This window comes from Carcharhinus amblyrhynchos, chromosome 15, assembly GCF_965287045.1.
Source record: "Carcharhinus amblyrhynchos chromosome 15, sCarAmb.v2.hapA, whole genome shotgun sequence".
NCBI lineage: Eukaryota > Metazoa > Chordata > Chondrichthyes > Carcharhiniformes > Carcharhinidae > Carcharhinus > Carcharhinus amblyrhynchos.
The window spans coordinates 48,179,763-48,202,392 of NC_137338.1; the positions used below are offsets into that span (position 1 = coordinate 48,179,763).

At 45.5% G+C, this 22,630-nt stretch overlaps 1 protein-coding gene across 1 annotated transcript in view; it reads left to right on the forward strand.

Moving 5' to 3' along the window:
* Positions 1-2,817: 2,817 nt before the first annotated feature.
* pola1 (polymerase (DNA directed), alpha 1) overlaps positions 2,818-22,630 on the forward strand; it is a 277,825-nt gene continuing 258,012 nt past the window's right edge. The window contains exons 1-9 of the mRNA XM_080203919.1: positions 2,818-2,892; positions 6,859-6,983; positions 8,826-8,922; positions 9,078-9,158; positions 9,471-9,586; positions 11,298-11,360; positions 11,492-11,593; positions 12,878-13,100; positions 20,918-21,053. Of these exons, the coding sequence (XP_080060045.1) occupies positions 2,850-2,892; positions 6,859-6,983; positions 8,826-8,922; positions 9,078-9,158; positions 9,471-9,586; positions 11,298-11,360; positions 11,492-11,593; positions 12,878-13,100; positions 20,918-21,053 (986 nt within the window). The 5' untranslated portion in view covers positions 2,818-2,849. The remainder of the gene's footprint in view (positions 2,893-6,858; positions 6,984-8,825; positions 8,923-9,077; positions 9,159-9,470; positions 9,587-11,297; positions 11,361-11,491; positions 11,594-12,877; positions 13,101-20,917; positions 21,054-22,630) is intronic.

The window sequence follows — 22,630 nt, forward strand, 5'->3', positions numbered from 1 at the left end:
CCCTCCAGTGTGTGTCTCTCCTCCCTCCCTCCCTCCAGTGTGTGTCTCTCCTCCCTCCCTCCAGTGTGTGTCTCTCCTCCCTCCCTCCAGTGTGTGTCTCTCCTCCCTCCCTCCCTCCCTCCAATGTGTGTCTCTCCTCCCTCCCTCCCTCTCTCCAGTGTGTGTCTCTCCTCCCTCCCTCCAGTGTGTGTCTCTGCTCCCTCCCTCCAGTGTGTGTCTCTCCTCCCTCCCTCCAGTGTGTGTCTCTCCTCCCTCCCTCCAGTGTGTGTCTCTCCTCCCTCCCTCCAGTGTGTGTCTCTCCTTCCTCCCTCCAGTGTGTGTCTCTCACCCCTCCCTCCAGTGTGTGTCTCTCCTCCCTCCCTCCCTCCAGTGTGTGTCTCTCCCCTCCCTTCCTCCAGTGTGTGTCTCTCCCCTCCCTCCCTCCCTCCAGTGTGTGTCTCTCCTCTCCCTCCCTCCAGTGTGTGTCTCTCCTCTCCCTCCCTCCAGTGTGTGTCTCTCCTCTCCCTCCCTCCAGTGTGTGTCTCTCCCCTCCCTCCCTCCAGTGCGTGTCTCTCCTCCCTCCCTCCAGTGTGTGTCTCTCCTCCCTCCCTCCCTCCAGTGTGTGTCTCTCCTCCCTCCCTCCAGTGTGTGTCTCTCCTCCCTCCCTCCCTCCAGTGTGTGTCTCTCCTCCCTCCCTCCCTCCAGTGTGTTTCTCCTCCCTCCCTCCAGTGCGTCTCTCCTCCCTCCCTCCAGTGTGTGTCTCTCCTCCCTTCCTCCAGTGTGTGTCTCTCCTCCCTCCCTCCAGTGTGTGTCTCTCCTCCCTCCCTCCAGTGTGTGTCTCTCCTCCCTCCCTCCAATGTGTGTCTCTCCTCCCTCCCTCCCTCTCTCCAGTGTGTGTCTCTCCTCCCTCCCTCCAGTGTGTGTCTCTCCTCCCTCCCTCCAGTGTGTGTCTCTGCTCCCTCCCTCCAGTGTGTGTCTCTCCTCCCTCCCTCCAGTGTGTGTCTCTCCTCCCTCCCTCCAGTGTGTGTCTCTCCTCCCTCCCTCCAGTGTGTGTCTCTCCTCCCTCCCTCCAGTGTGTGTCTCACCCCTCCCTCCAGTGTGTGTCTCTCCTCCCTCCCTCCCTCCAGTGTGTGTCTCTCCTCCCTCCCTCTCTCCAGTGTGTGTCTCTCCTCCCTCCCTCTAGTGTGTGTGTCTCTCCTCCCTCCCTCCAGTGTGTCTCTCCTCCCTCCCTCCAGTGTGTGTCTCTCCTCCCTCCCTCCAGTGTGTGTCTCTCCCTCCCTCCCTCCAGTGTGTGTCTCTCCCTCCCTCCCTCCAGTGTGTGTCTCTCCCTCCCTCCCTCCAGTGTGTGTCTCTCCCTCCCTCCAGTGTGTGTCTCTCCCTCCCTCCCTCCAGTGTGTGTCTCTCCCTCCCTCCCGTGTGTGTCTCTCCCTCCCTCCAGTGTGTGTCTCTCCCTCCCTCCCTCCAGTGTGTGTCTCTCCCTCCCTCCCTCCAGTGTGTGTCTCTCCCTCCCTCCCTCCAGTGTGGGTCTCTCTCTCCCTCCCTCCCTCCAGTGTGGGTCTCTCTCTCCCTCCCTCCCTCCAGTGTGGGTCTCTCCCTCCCTCCAGTGTGGGTCTCTCCCTCCCTCCCTCCCTCCAGTGTGGGTCTCTCCCTCCCTCCCTCCCTCCAGTGTGGGTCTCTCCCTCCCTCCCTCCCTCCAGTGTGGGTCTCTCCCTCCCTCCCTCCCTCCAGTGTGGGTCTCTCCCTCCCTCCAGTGTGGGTCTCTCCCTCCCTCCCTCCCTCCCTCCCTCCAGTGTGGGTCTCTCCCTCCCTCCCTCCCTCCCTCCAGTGTGGGTCTCTCCCTCCCTCCCTCCCTCCAGTGTGGGTCTCTCCCTCCCTCCCTCCCTCCAGTGTGGGTCTCTCCCTCCCTCCCTCCCTCCAGTGTGGGTCTCTCCCTCCCTCCCTCCCTCCAGTGTGGGTCTCTCCCTCCCTCCAGTGTGGGTCTCTCCCTCCCTCCAGTGTGGGTCTCTCCCTCCCTCCAGTGTGGGTCTCTCCCTCCCTCCCTCCAGTGTGGGTCTCTCCCTCCCTCCAGTGTGGGTCTCTCCCTCCCTCCCTCCAGTGTGGGTCTCTCTCTCCCTCCCTCCCTCCAGTGTGGGTCTCTCTCTCCCTCCCTCCCTCCAGTGTGGGTCTCTCTCTCCCTCCCTCCCTCCAGTGTGGGTCTCTCTCTCCCTCCCTCCCTCCAGTGTGGGTCTCTCCCTCCCTCCCTCCAGTGTGGGTCTCTCCCTCCCTCCCTCCAGTGTGGGTCTCTCCCTCCCTCCCTCCAGTGTGGGTCTCTCCCTCCCTCCCTCCAGTGTGGGTCTCTCTCTCCCTCCCTCCCTCCAGTGTGGGTCTCTCTCTCCCTCCCTCCCTCCAGTGTGGGTCTCTCTCTCCCTCCCTCCCTCCAGTGTGGGTCTCTCTCTCCCTCCCTCCCTCCCTCCAGTGTGGGTCTCTCTCTCTCTCCCTCCCTCCCTCCAGTGTGGGTCTCTCTCTCTCTCCCTCCCTCCCTCCAGTGTGGGTCTCTCTCTCCCTCCCTCCCTCCAGTGTGGGTCTCTCTCTCCCTCCCTCCCTCCAGTGTGGGTCTCTCTCTCCCTCCCTCCCTCCAGTGTGGGTCTCTCTCTCCCTCCCTCCCTCCAGTGTGGGTCTCTCTCTCCCTCCAGTGTGCGTCTCTCCCTCATTGGTAACAGACTGGCAGTAATTGCAGGTTGCCTTGATCAAATATGGCCGCGCTCTATTTTGCGCACTCCCTCCTCGCGCGCTGCGGGGTGACGTCCTTCCGACACAGCGATTTCATTCATTTTTTTAGTTCCGGAGGATTTGGCGCCAGATTTCGGTGTGGATCAACAGCGGGCCGGAGGATGGGTCCGGAAAGAGAGGCTGGAAACGAGTCTGGACAGCAGGGTAATGGAGAGAGGACGGAGGGTTGTAGGGGATGAATAAATGCAGAGTCCAGGCAGTACAGATACTGCTGGTGTCCAGCAGCTATACACTGTGTGTTACTGATACATAGGATTGTATCGGAGTTGAGGATGCACCCTCTAGGTTAATGGGCTTGTCAGACCCCGGGGGACAGGGTGCTAGACACAGGGCAGTGTCTGAGACCCAGAGCAGTGTGCCAGACCCAGCTGATGCACTGGCAGAAGTCCCTGCTGCAGGTCTATGTCCAGTGTCTCTCTCTTCCCCACCCAGCTGGCGTCTGCCACATGAGTGTGCAGCCAATCACTGGGAGGGTCTGCTTTCTTTTCGATACACTCTCGCACGGTCACCGTAAAGTCGATTCAACTTCAACTTCGCAGTTAGTAGCTGGCGAACACAGGAAGTTTGAGATATCACATGATTTAATTGTTTCCCTCCTCCCTGACCTGGCAATGCAGTGGCACATCATTGGGTGAAACTCCTGGTGTCAGGGCGCAGCTGTCAAAAGTCGCTACTTTATGTCTTACTTTCCCTGTCCGCTCTTTTTCTAAAGCAAATTCATCAAATGGCAATATTTCTGTGCAGCTGATTAACTTATAACATAAGTCTTCTTACGATTGTATGTTTTAATGATCACTCTTCAGTAGATTTCTATCAAAGTAATCCATTGTATTGAAAATGTGGTGGCTAATTTCAGGATAACCGCAGAATCGTAGACAAGTTGTCACTCTTGGGTAGAGTGAGTTGCCACCATTCTGATTGGTTTAATGATTTCGGTGTAATCTGATTTATGCTTAAAGTGCTCCACATTTTTGCAGAAGTTTGAATTTTTCAGGGCTCTGTTGTAAATGCTCCTCTAGCAATAACGAATTGTCCTTCTCTGAGGATGGTGGTGTATGGAGTGATTGAAGAGATTGAATTCTCAGTGTCAGCCTCTTGCAGTGAACATTGTGTTCTCATTTAACATCTTGCTTTTGCACGTATAGTCGCATTAACTTTTCCCAATATAATTCTTTGAATACTGCTCCAAAGAGACACATTACCGAAGCTTTTTGTCTTTCACTCATCAGGACAAACACAAGAATACCAAGTTCTAAGCAGTCACACAGCTGAAAAGGGTGTTGATTGGTTGGCAGTTTGACTCTGGCTAATGCAGCATATCTTTTTGAGATGATTGGTTGCCAACAACCATGACCATCTTCCTTTGTGCTAGACATGACTCCAAGCAATAGGGAGTTCCCCCTGATTCACATTGACCTCAAATTTTCTTTGGCGCCCCTTGATGTCATACTTGGTCACATGCTGCCTTGATGGCATGGACAGTCACTCTCGCCTTATCTCTGCAATTCAATTCCTTCATCCATGTTTGGACCAAGGCTGTGATGAGGCCTGGAGCCAAGTAACCCTGGCAGAACACAACCTGAGCACAACAGTGAGTTGCTGAGTAGGTGCTGTTTGATAGTTCTGTCAACAATACTTCTATCACTTTGGTTGAGAGTGGACTGATGATAATTGAACTGGAGTCTGTTTGGTCCATTTCAACTGGTCGGTTTTAAGTCAAAAATAAACTGGTTGGATTTATTTTGCTTTATATGGACAAATGTACCTGGATAATTTTCCATGTTGAACGTTGTAGCCCTACTGGAAAAGGTTAGCTAAAGGTGCAGTTAGTTCTGTAATACAAGTCTGCAATGCTAAACCACAATGCCGTAGGTGCCCATGGCCTTTACCGTGAGAAAGTTCTGATCAGAACTTTCCACTCGCCTGACGAAGAAACAGCATTTCCGAAAGCTTGTGGGTTTACTGTCAAATAAACTGGTTGGACTTTAACCTGGTGTTGTGAGACTTCTTACTGTGTTTACCCCAGTCCAACACCAGCATCTCCACATCAATATATTTCCAAGTCAGGATGATGAGTGATGTGGAAGGGAACCCAAATAATCTGCTGCTCCTGTCCTTCTAGATGGTATGGTCGTAGGTTTGGGAGGTGCTGCCAAGGGAACCTTAATGAGTTCCTGCAGTGCATCTTGTTGGTGGTACAAAAGGCTGCCACTGTTTGTCAGTGGTGGAGGGATTGAATGCTGTGGAAGGGGTAACAATCAAGCAGGTTGCTTTGTCCTGGATGGTGTCAAGTGTTGTTGGAGCTGCACTCATCCAGGCACATGGAGAGTATTCCATTACACTCCTGACTTGTGCCTTGTAGATGGTGGACAGGCTTTGGGAGATCAGGAGATGAGTTACCTGCTGCAGGATTCCTAGCTTTTGAACTGCTCTTGTAGCCACAATATTTACATAGCTGGTCCAGTTCAGGTTCTGGTCAGTGGACCCCCAGGATGTTGGTAGTGGGGGATTCACCGATGATAAAGCCTTTGAATGTCAGTGGTGGGTCACTTGTTGGAGAAGGTCATTTGCCTGGCACTAGTGTTACGTGAATGCTACTTGCCACTTGTTAGTCCAGGCCTGAATATTGTCCACATCTTGCTGCATTTGGATTTGTACTGCTTCAGTATCTGAGGAGTCGCAGAGTTTGCATAGCCTCTTCCTCATGTTAGTTGTTCAATTGTTGACCATCTTTCAAGACTGGATATGGCAGGACTGCAGAACTTAGAACTGATCTGTTGTTTGTGGAATTGCCTAGTTTTGTCAATTGCACGTTGCTTTCATTGTCAAGTATGCATGCAGTCCTATGTTGTTTCACCAGGTTGGCACCTTTATATTTGGGTATGCTTGGTGCTGCTCCTGGTATGCTCCCCATTGAACCTGAGTTGGTTTGCTAGCTTGATAGTATTGGTAGTGAGGGATATGAGGCCACAAATTGTGGTTAAATGTAATTTTACTACTGCTGCTGATGTAAGTTTGAGTTTACTTATTAGCATTACAAGTGGTCTTACATTAACACTGCAGTGAAGTTGCTGTGAAAACCCATAACTGCTTAAGGATGCCCAGTTTTGAATGCCAAAATTGGCTCTGGACCTGTTCCATTCAACATGATGCTAGTGCAGCAAGGCATGGTGGAGGGTTGAAAATGTGTGAAGATGGAACTTCATCTCCACAAGGACTGCACGGTCACCTTGAACAACATTAGTAACACATGTGCACCTGTGAGAGGTAGATTGAATCAAATAGGGCTTTCCTTCTGAAATCAATTTCAGAATTTCAGTAATTGGCTAGCTTATTCAGTGGTGCTTCTGAGGCACCTTTGGTGACTGTCATTGAAGTCCCCCATTCAGAGTAACATTTAAAAACTTTATTTCACAGGCTGTGGGTGTCAGAGGCTAGGCCTGGATTTATTGCCCGTCACTAATTGATCTTCAGATGGTGGTGGTGAGCTGCCTTCTTGAACCACTGCAGTCCATGTGTTGTGGGTACAGGTCAGGGAGGGAGTTCCAAGTTTTTGATCTGGTGATAGTGAAGGAGCAGTGATATGGTTTTCCCATGCACCTGCTGCCCTTGTCCTAGGGATTTGGAAAGTGCAGTTAAAGGAGCCTTGAAGTTTTACAATCATCTGTTTGTTTAATGATTAGGATAAGTGAGACCAACTTTTTATTCCAATTTTTTTATTTATTTAACTATTTAAATTCCTCCTGAATGAATCCAACTTTTCAGCCAGTACCTGCAATATACAGTGATCTAATTTGAGAGCTAAGTTTTCTTTAGGTGCAAAATAATTTTTAATATTCATTTATGGGACATGGGCATAATTGGCTAGGCCAGCTTTTATTGCCCATCCTTCATTGCCCCTGAGAAGATGGTGGTGAGCTGCTGACTTGAGCCACTGCTGTCCATCTGGTGTGAAGTGAAGCGCACAAAATCATTGAATGTCTGCATAGAGTACAGAAGGAAGCTATTTGGCCCGTCAAGTCTGTGTCAGCTCTTAGCAATCCAGTTTATTCCACTCTCTACATCGTTGTGGATTAACACATGATTTCATTTTGAATTTAATTTCTCAAGATGGTGCTGACTCTTGTGGCTTGGCAACAACACGCTCCAAACGTAATCGCAAAGACAAAGGAGGACGATTGGCAGCTCTGGAACGCCTGAAGAAGGCCAAGGCTGGTGAGAAAATAAAATACGAGGTAAACTGGATAATTTGAAATTTTGAGAAGCTAATTTAACTGGGGTGGACATTGTATTTCTAGCTAAGGAGAGATGCAGGTTAAGTCAAAAGTTCTGATCATTAAATTTCTAAACTAATGTTCTCCATTAGGAAGTTGTGTTGATGGGGAAACCAAATTCATGTGACTAATATGGGTGGATTCATGGATGGCATGGTGACACAGTGGTTAGCATTGCTGCTTCACAGTGCCAGGGACCCAGGTCTGATTTCCAGCTTAGTCTCTGTTGGTGTGGAGTTGTACGTTCTCCGTGTGTCTGCACGGGTTTTCTCCAGGTGCTTTGATTTCCTCCCACAGTAAAAAAAGACATGTTGAATTCTTCCTCAGTGTACCCACGATGGTGTGCCCTGGCGACGTATTTCTTCCGCTAGTGGCGCGGCCTCAATTATGAAGTGCAGCCCCTGCATATCGATCTGGGGCACGTTTCGACCTCCTTGCAGGAGTTGCCCGTCTTTTACCAGGACCTCCTCACCGTCTGGAACGCGGTCACCTCGCGACGCAGTTCTCCGAAAAAAACAGGCACCAGAGTGTAGTGACTAGGGGGTTTTCACAGTAATTTCATTGCAATATTAATGTAAGCCTACTTGTGATATTAATAAATAAACTAAACTAAAACTAATAGTTAATTAATTACCTATTGGTTACCTATGGGTGAAATAGTATCTGTCATGATTATCAAAGATTCAGTAGCTAAGGTGGCAGGCAGTGTCCTTTGCAGATGTGATCTAAAGCCCTGATTTACATTGTTTCACAGTGGCTGCCAGGGTTCAGCACCTCACAGAGCATGTCCCAAAGCCTCTCATATGGAAGTGTGAGTTGTCAGTGGTTTTGCCTCATAAATAGGGTAGGTTTGATGTCTGCAAATGCAGTTCAACGAGTTACATTTTAGATCAAGAAGTAAAACCACCAAGCTGATAATCTGGAATTACTTTGGGCCACAGATTGGACCGGACAGGGAGAGAAAGATTGGGATTCTCAGTACATGGCTGGAAGGCTAGTTAGAAGAGAGGGTTTCAGATTCTTGAGACACTGCGATTACCTTTGGGCCCAGAGAAAGTTGTACAGTTAGGACAGAGTTCTAGTTTGGTAAAGTCCACTTCTTTTTCCGTGTGGTACAACATGAATCTTCATAGCGAGGGGGATTGAATATAGAAGTAGGGAGGTCTTGCTGCAGCTGTATAGGGCATTGGTGAGGCCGCAGCTGGAGTACTGTGTGCAGTTTTGGGCGCCGCACCTGCGCAAGGATATTTTGGCCTTGGAGGGAGTGCAGAGGAGGTTTACTAGGCTGATACCAGAGTTGAGGGGGTTGAGCTATGAGGAGAGGCTGAATAAACTAGGCTTGTACTCGTTAGAGTTTAGAAGAATGAGGGGAGATCTCATTGAGACGTATAAGATGATGAATGGGATGGATAGGATAGAGGTGGAAAGACTCTTCCCGCTCAAAAAAGACAGTAGGACTAGGGGGCACAGCCTCAAGATAAAGGGGGGGCGGTTCAGAACGGAGTTGAGGAGGAACTTCTTCACTCAAAGGGTGGTGAATCTCTGGAATTCTCTGCCCGTTGAAGTGGTGGAGGCTGCCTCGCTAAATATTTTTAAGAAGCGGGTTGATGGGTTTTTGATAAGAGAAGGGATTAAGGGTTATGGGGAGAGGGCGGGAAAGTGGAACTGAGCCACGACAGATCAGCCATGATCTTATTGAATGGCGGGGCAGGCTCGAAGGGCCAGATGGCCTACTTCTGCTCCTATTTCTTATGTTCTTATGTTCTTATGTTCTTATGTTCTTATGAATCTCCTGTCCTTCAGGTAGAAAATATCACCAATGTTTATGAGGAACTTGATGAAGATCAGTATTCCAAACTTGTATGTGAACGCCAGGATGACGACTGGATTGTGGATGATGGTATGTAATTAAATTCTCTCTTTACATTGGAGCTGTGGCTCCTTCTCAGACAAATTCCTTAAGACTTGATGGGAGTCATTTGTGTACGTACTTTCCTTCTAAGTAAGATATTTTTACTATTATTGTTGAAAACTTCTTAATATTGTGTTTGCCAGATGGGATTGGTTACGTGGAAGATGGTCGTGAAATTTTTGATGATGATTTAGAGGAAGATGTCTTTGATGCAAAAAGCAAAGGTAAGCATTCGACAATGAAAACCGAGAGCTGGAAATTCTCAGCAGGTCAGGCAGTGTGAATGGATTGAGAAACTGAGTTCATGTTTCAGGTCAATGATTTTTTGTCACAACTTGAAGAAGTTAGAAATTAGTAATAGTTTTCAACAAGTATAGAAACAGGGCAGTTACCTGAAGCTGACAGCAGCTCTATTTCTCTCCCCACAGATGCTGCCTTACTGCAATATTTCTGATTTTTTTTCTCATTTAGCTGTTGTCTTTTTTGTTAAAATGCCTGCATACTGTTTACTATTCTGAGGTGTGTTTTCTTTTCAGGGAAAGAAAAGCCTGGTGCAAAAAAAGACAAGAAAAATGCAAGGAGTATGATGGTTTCAAAACCCAACAATATCAAATCTATGTTTCTGGCCAGCACTACCAAGAAGAAAGCTGAGGTATGGCACCATTTCTTTGTAGTAAATGAGATCCATGCCTGCTGCTTCTCCCATAATTTGTAGATTTTTTTTTCTCCACCTCTTTTTTTCCTTTTTGTAAGCTCCAATTCTTGGTGAGCTGCTGGAAGCAAAATGCTAATCACAATTGGGTAGGAACTTCCCTGTTAGGTTTTGCAGAGACATGCTTATTTTTGGGTCAATATGGAAAAGCATTAATGGTGCAAGAAATAAAAGCATAATGCTGCAGATTCTGAAAATCTGGAATGAAAATAGTACTGGGTATACAGATCAGGCAGCATCTGTGGAGCGACAAATAAAATTGAGGTTTGAGTTGACTATGACCCGCATATGGAGAATTGCATGTCCCAAACCTCTAATTGAAGAAGTAGGGGTTGGAGCTGTATTGATGACCAGGAGGCAGTGCCAGGGTATTGCCTGGGCATGATCCTCTCCCCCTGGGGGGATGTAATCACCTGTGTACCTATGGCAGGTTCTGCTTGCAGGTGCATGTCTTGGGGACCTATTGTAATTCACATCAGTGTGCCCTCACCCCATTGTGAATGGACAGTTAGGCGTAAAGGCCTAATAATGACATTTAAACTTATTCAAATATGGATCCCGATGTTGAACATCGGGTTACCTATTATGTCATTGGATGATTGGAATGGGAAATCCCACTGGCATAAACCATGTTTTGGGATTCCTACTGGATTTCCTGCCCCTGCCAACGATCTGGCCCATTGAAAACAGGAGTAGAAATCCCTCCTTCCTCTGACTAATTACTCACCACCCAGGCTTTCATCCAAGCCTCCGTGTTAGCTGACATTCTAAATTGTTTCTTCCCCTTTCTTTCAAATTCACCATTATTGCCCCAGCCTCTTCAAACAGCCTTGATCATTCCGTCCTTGCAGATCAGCCCATCTTCCATTTTTTTCTTTCATTCCTCTCCAAAGTACAGGAATAATTTGTTGCCTCCACAGTCGCGCGCATCTTTCCTTCAATTCCAAGTTTGAATTTTTCCAAGTAGGTTTCTGCCTCCCCACAGGACTGAACCAGCACTGATCACAAACTACGTCCTTCATGACTGTGACTGTGGTGCATTCTCTCAATTTTGTCATCCTTGCCCTCTCCATAGCTTTTGACACAGCTGACTATATCATCCTGACTATAGCTCAATTTAGTGTGATGTTTGGTTCCACATTTGCCTATCAGTTGTAACCAGAATATCACCAGCAGTCCCTCCCCTCACTGATATTGACACACTGACCCCTAGCAGCACCATCCACAGGCATGCCTCCTCCACTGGCTGTGTTGCAAGATTGCTTGTTTGACATTTTTTTTCAATCCGCTATACAATCCCTCCGAGCTCTCCATTCATCTGGCTGACTCTTGACAAACTGTACATCTCCCTCCTTCCTTCACCCATCCTCTTGAATTCCTATCCTTAACCTCTGCCATTCCAACTACTCGCTCCTTTTAAGATCGTCCTTGAAACTTACCTCTTTGACCAAACTTTTGGGCACCCCTCCAACAATCTTGAACCGACAGCTGATTTTTGGTTAGGGCAACATCTTGCACATTTTTCTGTACCAGGGACATTATAAACACAAGTTATGATTCAGTGACCATTCTGAAGCAATAAGGGGTTCCAGATATATTTATACATCTCTGTTGTCAATGATTTTTGTTCAATTTTGTAATCCTCTTGCAGAAAGATGTTGACCTCTCCAAGGATGATCTACTGGGAGATATACTTCAGGATCTTCATGCAGAGGTATAGAGCCAAATCATGTTTGAATTATTCTGGATAATTGCATTGCATTCTGTGACTTGCTTATTCCCTCTTTCCGTTTTGTTCTTCGTCTTTTGCAATTGTGTTTATATATTAATGTTTGAACTCAACAGGCATCTTCACAACCTGCACCACCGCCTGTTGTAGTTTTGAAGAGGAAGAAGCCTGCTGGCGTGTCAGCGAATCCATTTTCTGTAAAACCATCCACCCATAAGGTACCTCAGTAACTGACTTTGACATGTTAAAAAAAAATCATCTCCATGCCTTTTATTGGAAAGTGACCAGTAAAATCTCTGATGCTGTCTCATTGTGACTGCTTCTGATTGTTGGAAGAAATCTGGGACATATGTCCCTAACTGTTCTTTTAACGTCTTTTATTAGCGCACGCACATTTTTTTGGGTGTATAGTTTAAAATATCGCTTTATTGATAACCTGATTTTCTATGAGCATTTTGAGCCGTTCTCTGCAGAATTTCCGATGCACATATATTCCAATTCTGCTTTTCTCTGGTGTAATCGAATATCAGGATGTGAGGCACTTTACAAACTATTTTACATGGTCTTGAAGACCAAAAATGTACACAACTGAATATTATTATTATTTCCCAACGCTTCATGTCATTTCACTGTCATGTGATTAACTGACTTCAGTGTGTTTGATGGTGATCTTGGCTCTGTAGAGAGACAGAGAAGGGATGTGGCCAGTAGTATTCATTCATTATTTATTTATTAATTATTGTCCCAAGTAGGCCTACATTAATACTGTAATGAAGTTACTATGGAAATCCCCTAGTTGCCATATTCTGGCGCCTGTTTGGGTACACTGCGGGAGAATTTAACATGGCCAATGCACCTAACCAGCGTGTCTCTCGGACTGTGCGAGGAAACTGAAGCATTCAGAGAAAACCCACACAGACGGGGAGAATGTGCAGACTCTGCACAGACATTGTCCCAAGGCTGGAATCAAACTCGGATCCCTGGTGCTGTGAGGCAGCAGTGCTAACCACCGTGCTGCCCTCAATGTAGTGCACGATGCCACCAAAATTTGAGGCAAGGAGGTAAATGCACAAGAAATGATGAGATGATTTCCGCTGCCCTCACCAGCCAGCCAGCTGTCACTGGGTTTTGTATGTGTAAATTGCTAAAGGAAAGGAAGGCTGCTTACAGTGCAGGCGTTCTGGTTTTGCAGGGAGAGGGTGATGATTTGTGGGAGCGTAGAGGGGGGAAATTGAATCCTATAAAAGGAATGAAGAGAGAAAGTTTGAGTAAACAAATGGCAATAAAGCAGTAAACCAGTGAGAGCACTTAGAAACCAGAGAATGGAGGTTACAGGTGATCTTGAACAACCACTGACACCCTCCTTCCAATATCTTGATCTTTAATTGTGACTATCATGCTCATCGCTTCAATATCAAATTCTTCAGATAATATTTGTACCAGTTCAATTCTTGGTTATTTCTGAATGAAGTTCCAGTTTGCATTTCTTTTTTTTCTGGAAGCCTCCGGTTTCTCCAGTCCCGAATTCTAATCACCAGAACAAATCTGTGAGGAAAGCAGTTGTTGCTGAGGAAGTGGCTGATGGTGTGGATTCAGTTCAGCCTGTTCCTGGGAGTTCCTCTGTCAAACAAGTGACTGTGAAGCAAGAAGGGAAGAGGGTGGAATCGGGAGAAAAAAGGGACTGTCTGGAGGATGTGATTGTAAAAGAAGAGGAATTGACTGAAGGTATAAAACTTTTATTTACATACTATCCTTTGTCTCCTGAGGGCAGTGAGTCATGCTGTAGTCTTGTTTCAAGGGTTATGAGCAACCCACTAATGGAATATCTGGTTGACTAATTGTTTGTGTCTAATTCCAAACTATAAGGTATTTAATTAATCAGAATCTAATGGATATTGTGACCCTGTTATCCAGGTGCATGTAGCTTTGTTTTGGTACACTTTTAATCTGTGGGTATTTTGCCACAAAACCCAGCTCTATTTGGTTTAACATGTACCTTTATTTACATGTCTGTGATCTTGCCACAATGACAAGCAAACCTAGAGGAGTATTTTTGTACACGTGACTGTATAACCCGCACTTATCAAGTCCATTTCTGCTGTTGTGCTTTTTATTTTGACCCTGGGATGTGGATCATGCTGGAAAGGCCTCATTAATTTCCTGTCCCTTCTTACACTGAGAAAATGGCAATGGGACTTCTGTAACTGCTTTGGTTCTTGTGGTGTTAGTGCTTCCACAAAGATATTGGATAGGGAATTCTAGGACATTAATCCCAGTGACATATGAAAATGATTCAATCATAGAATCAGAGAATCCCTATAGCGCAGAAAGAGGCCATTTGGCCCATCAGGTCTGCACTGACCACAATCCCACGCAGGCCATATTCCCGTAACCCCACACATTTACCCTGCTAATCCCTCTGACACTAAGCTCAATTTTAGCATGGCCATTTGACCTAACCCGCACATCTTCGGACTGTGGGAGGAAACCGGAGCACCTGGAGGAAACCCATGCAAACACGGGAGGACATGCAAACTCCATGCAGACATTGACTAAGGCAGGAATCAAACTCGGGCCCATGGCGCTATGAGGCAGCAGTGCTAACTACTGTGCTGCTGTGCCACCAATTGTCACTGTATCTTTCATGGTGATAGAGGCTGCTAGAGTGGGAGTTGAAGTAAATTGCACAGCCTATACTGCAGCCAGAGGGTATGCCTATGATGGCATCGGGAGGAAGGGGTGGAGGAGAGTATTGATATTGAGCTTCTGATCAATGGTGCCACTTGAGGTGGAGTTGGCAGGAGGCTTGGCAATGTTGATGCTGTTGAAGGGCAAGGAAAACTGATTAGATTTTCTCTTGTTGAAGGTAATTAAAATTTTCACGCCATTACTGACACTTGTTGTGTACTTGTCAGCCCAAAGCTGATTTTATGCAGTTTGTAAATGGATCTGAAGACTGGACATCAATGAAGAGCCCTTCTGTTGAACTTGTAATTGAGGGAAGGTCATTGATGAAGGAGTTGGGCTGAAGATTTTGCCCTTGAGGAACTCTTTCAGTGATGTGGCTGTGGTATTCTTTATGGTTAGATACAATTCCAGCTGTTCCTTTTCACAATTTTGTTAGGGTTCTGTTGTGCTGCACTCAATTGAATGCTTTGGAATCTCCTCTGGTGTATTTCTTTTTTCCCCTTGTTTCAATGGAGAATATGATGAGGTTTGCAGCTTGGAGGTTCCTGAATCGAGTGTCTGAGTCGGTGCTGCTGTCTACCCCTTTCATCACCTCACTGATGGTTTGGAGGAAGTTGATTGGATGATTGTTGGCCAAGTTGGATTTATCCAGTTCATGTGCATGGGCCCTACCCCAGCAATCTCCCATATTGGCTGGTGGGTGCCAGTATAACAGCTACACAGGAGTAGCTTGATTGAGGAGCAGCTAACTCTGGTAATCATGTCTTCCGCTCTGCAGCCAGTTCATGGCAGATCCATTGTCTCTGCAGTGTTCAGTGCTGCACAAAGTGACATTGAATAAACCGAGTTGTCTGGACAGATTGAGTGAATTAGGCACTAAGTGCTATAACGGCTCCCTAGACTTGGATTATTTATAATTGTTCATTGTTGGTTGATTAATAATCAGCAAAATAGCTTTTAAAAGGTATACATTTTTAAGAATGAGTTTGTGGTGGCTGTGCCTGGCAAGACAGCTCAAAGAGTAGGATGTGACTCTGCTGAGCTCTTCTGTCGTGCAATGGTTTCACTGCACCTCTTGTAAACTGGACTTTGTTCCAACATCACACACAGGCCCCACTGGCAAGTGACATATTGAGCTGCTTTATCGAGGTTCTTTAATGTCACTGGGCATGCTGGTTCAGTCCAGTTGCACACAATTACTTGAGAAAGCATGGGGCAGGGTGGGGGAGAAACAATGACCTAGTAGTATTATGGCTAGATTTATTAATCCAGAAACTCAGCTAATGCTCTGAAATCTGGGATCCGGGTTCGAATCCTGCCATGGTAGATGGTGGAATTTGAATTCAATTAAGAATCTACTGATGACCATGAAACCATTATCGACTGTCGGAAAAACCCATCTGGTTCACTAATGCCGTTTAGGGAAGGAAATCTGCCATCCTTACCTGTCTGGCCTACATGTGACTCCAGAGCCACAGCAATGTGGTTAACTTTCAACTCCCCTTAGGTAACTAGGGATGGGCAGTAAATACTGGCCAGCCAGTGACGCCCATGACCCATGAATGAATATAAAGTAAAACGAATTATTAAAACCCTCTTGTGGTCTTTTTCTTTGTCACCCATTTTCCTATTGGCTAGGCGAAGAAAAGCCACCTCCTAAAAACGGTACATGATGGAGCCAGTGGCCAGTTTAGAACTTCCCTAACCTTAGCTTCAAATGTGCCGAGCACTTAATATTACCAGTATACCTTTATCCACAAACTAATTCTACCACCATCTTTGTACATTGGCAATACAATAGAATTAGTGACACCAATATACAGTTAAGCTTTCAAGTTAAGATTATTGAATGGAGCGTTTTGCTAATGTGACAGAACAACAAAATTCAAAGAAGAGTATTGGGAAATAGCAAAAAGAACTGCAGAAAATCTACTGGAGAAGAGGAGGCAAAAAGATGAGATGGAACAAAGGCCCAAATATTGAAGTGAAAGAAGTAGTTAAGAAGATAGGAGGGAAATTCGATTCAAACTCTGGTTTGAGAGCAGATTTTGATTTTTGGAGAACAAGCTGACTTTTTGGCTTTGAATTCCAGGTCTGAGACTGATGGATAATGAAGCTTTTGGCTGACTTTCTGATTTGAATGCAGTACTGTAGACAAGGTGCTTTAAAAATTTGTACACTGCCAAAGTTTATGAATTCCCCGTCAGCACATAAATGAGAAAAGTTGTACTGGATTGCAGTGTTTTTGTTTCCCAATTAGATTTTGACCTACAACGTCCCTTAGCCAGGGTACTGAAATAAACGTGTACCCAATGCTTTTTACAGCATGTCAGTGCTTCTGAGAGCTAAGTCACTATCATGATGATATGTAAGTAGTAAATGAAAGGAGAATTGGGGGAGGGGTTGTGTGGAACGGTGGTTGAGTAATTGCAATACATTCCACATACAGAGGATGTCAGGGAAAACATCTCACTGACCTTCAGTGTTGTTCTGGACATCAGTGTATCTGAGCAATTGATGACCGGGGAAGTGGGAAATGTGAATTTTGACTCCTTCATTGTGGTCTTTCATTCAGCGGCCACTTGGTGGTGGTAGAACAAAGCTTAGCGATTGCAGTGCTAAAGGATGTTTGATTATGACACAAGCTTCCTGAGAAAAGGCCTGTGTTGTATAATTAGATGAAAATATTGATGTGAACTAATTTGAGATGTATCCCATTCTGTACCACACGTCACGCAAATATAGCTCTGTGAATACTGAATCACTTTGGAGCTGGGTTTTATAATTGTCAAGAAATGGGGAAAAAATAAACTTCAGGAAGTGTGTCACTTTGTATACTTTGAAGGTGCAATCATTTGGAAATTATACAGCTGTTTCTATCCTTGTTGTTTAATGTGGGAGAACCACTTAGTGGCTCTATGGTTCATACCTGTGTTCTTAACTGGTGCAGATTTACTTCTTGCCATGCAGGTGGCACGGTGACAGAGTGGTTAGCGCTGCTGCCTTACAGTGCAGAGATTCGGGTTCAGTTCTCGCCTCGGGTCACTGTGCGGAATTTGCATGTTCTCCCTGTGTCTGCGTGGGTTTCCTCCGGGTGCTGAGTTTTCCCCCCCACGGTCCAGATATGCAAGTTAAGTTGATTGGCCATGCTGAAGTGCCCCTTAGTATACCATATGTGGGTTAGGGAGATTAGTGGGGCAAATATGTGAAGCTGTGGGAATGAGGTCATAGAGGTTTACAGCATGGAAGCAGACCCTCAACTTGTCCATGCTGCCCTTTTTTTTAAACTAATCCCAATTGCCCGCATTTGGTCCACATCCCTCTATACCCATCATACCCATGTAACAATCTAAAAGCTTTTTAAAAAATAAAATTGTACCCGTCTCTACTACTACTTCTGGCAGCTTGTTCCAGATACTCACCACCCTCTGTGTGAAAAAATTGCCCCTTTGAACACTTTTGTATCTCTCCCCTCTCACCTTAACCTATGCCCTCTAGTGTTAGACTCCCCAACCTCTGGGAAAAGATATTGATTATCTACCTTGTCTATGCCCCTCATTATTTTATAAACCTCTATAAGGTCACCCCCCCAGCCTCCTACGCTCCAAAGAAAAAAGTCCCAGTCTATTCAGCCTCTCCTTATAACTCAATCCATCAAGTCCTGGTAGCATCCTAGTAAATCTTTTCCGCACTTTTTTTTGTTTAATAATATCCTTGCTATAATAGGGTGACTAGAATTGCACACAGTATTCCAAGTGTGGCCTTACCAATGTCTTGTACAACTTTAACAAGATGTCCCAACTCCTGTATTCAGTGTTCTGACCGATGAAACCAAGCATGCCAAATGCCTTCTTCACCACTCTGTCCACCTATGACTTCACTATCAAGGAGCTATGAACATTTACCGCTAGATCTTTCTGTTCTGTAACTCTCCCAATGCCCTACCATTACCTGAGTAAGTCCTGTCCTGGTTCAATCTATCAAAATACATTATCTCGCATTTGCCTAAATTAAACTCCATCTGCCATTCATCAGCCCACTGACGAACTGGGTAACTTTCACAGACTGGATGGGCTAAATGGCCTCCTTATACACTGCAGTGATTCTGTTCTGTGATATTGTTTCAGAAGAGCTTTTTATTGAAAGGAATAGATTTCTACCCAACAAATAAGTGAAGTCACTGGCTGTTTATTTTGACTAAAACAACCCATAAAATTTTGCAATCTCAGGTTTGGATTTCTCCTTTCTCAAAAGTTATTTTGAATCTGGTGCCAGATTAGGGAGATCTCCAGATTTAAGGCAACAGTGATCTAATTGATTAAGGTAAACAACCAATCACATTGAAGTATTCCAACATACAAGAAACCAGGAAGTAAAATGCACTGATTAACCTTCACTTTTTAGTATTATTATCGGGAGTGAAGTCAGTTGTTCTACTATACACGTGGGATTAAGATAGGAACTAAGATATTTTTTAAAAAGTCAAACATGTTTTTCTTCATAATAGAAAACTCCTAAAGTATAAAATTAGTTTTCTCAGGCCAGAGCTTTGTCAGCGGTAATTATGCAAAGAGTATGTTTTTAAAACTAGTTACACATCATTGAACAAAATGTAATTTTTTTAAGGGCTTGTGTAGCAAGACTAATAGCTTAAAGGACAAGTTTCCTCAGTTCAGTTATTTGTAATTGATTGAGGATGAATGAGAACTATGCATTTGATAAAGAATCACTTGACGGTCTTGCCAGCAAAGTTGAGGCTTATGGGATAGTGGCAGCATGGAAATAAAGTTATCTAAGTGACTGCAGGTAGAGTGGTGGTGAACATTTTCTTCTGGACTGGAGGAAGCTTTGTGCGAAGTTCCTCAGGAGCAATACTAGAACTAGAGCCTCTCTTGATGTATTTTGCGGACCTCTTCTTGGGTGAGTGGGTCTATTCCAAAATGTACGCAGGTACAAAACGTGCAAGGACGATAGTGATGGTTGAGTAGGTGAACACAAGACAATGTAATGCAGAGAAACATGAAATCATCCATCTTGGTGGGAAGAATGAGGAAAGGAAAAATAAATATCTTTTTCTTGGGTTCTTTGCCTAAAGATGGGTCTGACCCATAGTGCCAATCTCCCCCATGGGTAGCATGAGGAGGCAGGTCCCAAATCTATCGTAGCTGGAACAGGAATTGAGACCTGTGTGTTTGATAGCAATCTGATCCACATCCAGTCCCTGAGAAGCTTGTATGTGCCTGGTGGCCTGGATCTATGTTTAGTGATGTTGAGGTTCCAGTTTCTTGCCATCACATGGCTAACCAGGAATCAGTCTCTCTCACAATGTCTGCCATTGGCATATGTTGAAAGGATTTACAAAGTGATGCAATCTTTTTGTCTGCGTTTTGAATACACCTTCCTTGGCCATCAAGTCCTCAAGTGGGACTTGAACTTGGGGTTTCTGGCTCAGAGGCAAAGATGCCACCCATTACGCTATGTTAATACCCACAATAACCTCAAGGGGGTGCAGGAACAGAGCGACTTGGATACCAAATAATTTAAGGTGGCAGGGCAGTTTGGGAAAGTAGTTAAAAAGGCATTTGGGTTTTATAAAGAGAGACATATGCTGGAATCTTATTGCCTCGCCTGCCCCATGCTTGTAAGATCCTTCCCGAGGTCAACAGAGAATGCCATTCTGCAAGCCTTGCCCGTGCTGATTCTGGAGCGGGCATGCCAGTAAAATTCCAGCCATGAATTGAGGAAATTATGCTAAACCTTTTGTAAAACACTGGTTCAGCCTCAATTAGTGTCTTGTGTCCAATTCTGGGCACCGCGATCTAGGAGGGATATGAAGAGGGTACAGAAAAGATTTGAGTGATCCAAGGATGAATAGATTGGAGAATCTGGGCTTGTGCTCCTTGGGAAAGAGAAAGTTGAGAGGAAGTTTGATGGAGATTATGATGGGTGTTGAGACAGGAGTAAATGGAAAGAAACTGTTTCATTGATGGAAGGGTAGAGAGCCAGACAAACAGCAGGGTTCCAGTACTGAGCCCTGTGGAACACCACTTGATGTGGGTATGCCGGCGTTGGACTGGCGTAAACACAGTAAAAAGTCTGACAACACCAGGTTTTAGTCCAACCTATTTATTTGATAATATACTCGCAAGCTTTCGAGGGGTTACCCTCTTCGTCAGGTGAATGGAGAGTTCTGGCCTCAGACAGAGCATATAAAGCACAGACAGTTTAGAGATTACTGATTAAAATGCATTAAAAGATTAAAAGCATTTTAATCAGTAATCTCTAAACTGTCTGTGCTTTATATGCTCTGTCTGAGGCCAGAACTCTCCATTCACCTGACGAAGAGGGTAACCCCTCGAAAGCTTGCGAGTATATTATCAAATAAATAGGTTGGACTAAAACCTGGTGTTGTCAGACTTTTTACTGTGTGAACACCACTTGAAACAGCTTTCCATTCGCAGGAACAGCTATCAACCCTTGTTTCCTGTTGCTAAGCCAACTTTGGATCCAATTACTCTATCTCACGGGCTTTTACTTTTTTAACTAGTCTGCCAAGTGGGAACTTGCTAAATGCCTTATTAAAATCCATGTAGACAACATCAACTGCAGTACCCTCATCGATCCTCCTGGTCACTTCCTCAAAGAACTCGGTCAAACTTGTAAGACATGACCGTCACTTCACAAATCCATGCTGACTATCCCTAATTAGTACATGCCTTTCTAAGTAATTTCATTCAATCTCTCGGGATTGATTCTGAAAATTTGCCCACCACTGAAGTAAGACTAACTGACCTATAATTGTTTAGCATTTCCTTTGCTTCTGTGTGTTTTGAGTTGTGAATTTTGATTTGCAGGTGACCCCTATGCAATGGAATTCAACGAGGGAGACTTTGATGAACCCATGGAAACAGAATCTGTCTCCATTGCAGAAATGGAACCTGACAAGAATATCAAAGTGGAGGACCCAGAGGAGGAAAACAAGCCATCCGTGTAAGATGATGGGTGAAAAGAACATTTTGGGAAGATTACTGTAATATGGAGGGTATTTTCATGAAATGATGAAACAAGCACTCAATAGAAACTGTAGTAAGATGTACCTAAAAGTCTGTAGTCTGCATGCTACTTTGCCTGGTGCGCTGAACCAGACCTCTGCAAAGCTGGTACTCGAGTGTGAATTAGAAACTCTCTTTTTTGTGGATCAGCATTAACATTCCCTCTGTGTCAGTGCATGTGCATGCAGCAAAGTGAAAATAACTGTGTGGAGAACAAATGGGCTGCTCACGACCAAAGCTCCCTTTTAAGATGCTGTCGTGTATGGCCATGCAGAAATCTGTGTCTGTGTAATGCAGTGAAAGTCATTGCACAGCGTAGAGAAATGGGAGGGAACATTTTCTCTGTACATGTAGGCTTCACACACTTGCTTTCACTGAACGTGTGGAGCACATGACAGAGCATAACTTTCAGGATTGCTTCGACCTTGAAAGATGTCATGTCGGTTCTCGGACATAGTACTTGAGGTCTTTGTGGTAAGATTCAAAGGGAGAGGGATGTCCTGCACCTATAGTGGGGGCAGGGTCCACTCTTCCTCTTACCCCCCCCTGTAGGCAGCAGTTACTGCTTCTCTGCCTGGCCTCCTGGTTTCCTCACAGACCAAAGGGGGAAACCCAGCAAGGTGTCCATGACCAATTCCTCCCTTTCTCCTGCAGACTCCTAATAGATAGAGTAGCGCAGCACTGACTCTCTTTAGCTGAAGTTCTCAAGAGAATTCCCAAATTCCATGTTGATAGAGTGCTGATGAAATCTTGACAAATGCTCCTGCCGTGTTTCAAAGTCCTCTTCAAACTGCCAGAGTAGCAAGTGAGCAGTGAAAGGTGAACCATGCCTTTATGTAGTGCTCAAAATCTTCTGCAGCAATCTGTTTACCCTTGAATGAAGCCTTATCCAGCAAGATGTCATGCTACCTCATTGATAAGCACTAGCAGATAACTTATGAGGCTTTTGGCCCATTTGCCATCTTCCAGACTGCCATTCCTGGCCTGCGTCACCTTTGTTGGCATGATGTAAACTTCAACTAAACTGAACCTCGCAGGTTCTCTAGTACCTAAAAGGTGCCATTTAAAACTGCTCTGTTAACTTTCAGAAATGCTGATGGGGCAAATTAATGGGGTGTGAATCTGGTTATGGGGTAAATACAATTTTTGGCAAATGTTTAGAATCCCTACTGTACAGAAGGAGGCCATTCGGCCCATCAAGTCTGCACTGACTGTCTGAAAGAGCATCTTACCCAAGTCCACCCCCCACCCTATTCCGTGCATTTACGATGGCTAATCCACCTAACTTACACATCTTCGGACATTAAGGGACAATGTAGCATGGCCAATCCACTTAACCTACACACCTTTGGACTGTGGGAGGAAACCCAGAGAATACCCACACAGACATGGGAATAATGTAGAAACTCCATACAGACAGTCACCCGAGGCTGGAATCAAACCTGAGTCCCTGGTGCTGTGAGGCAGCAATGCTAACCACCAGCTGGAGCAACTGGGCTGATATTCTGGCTGTTG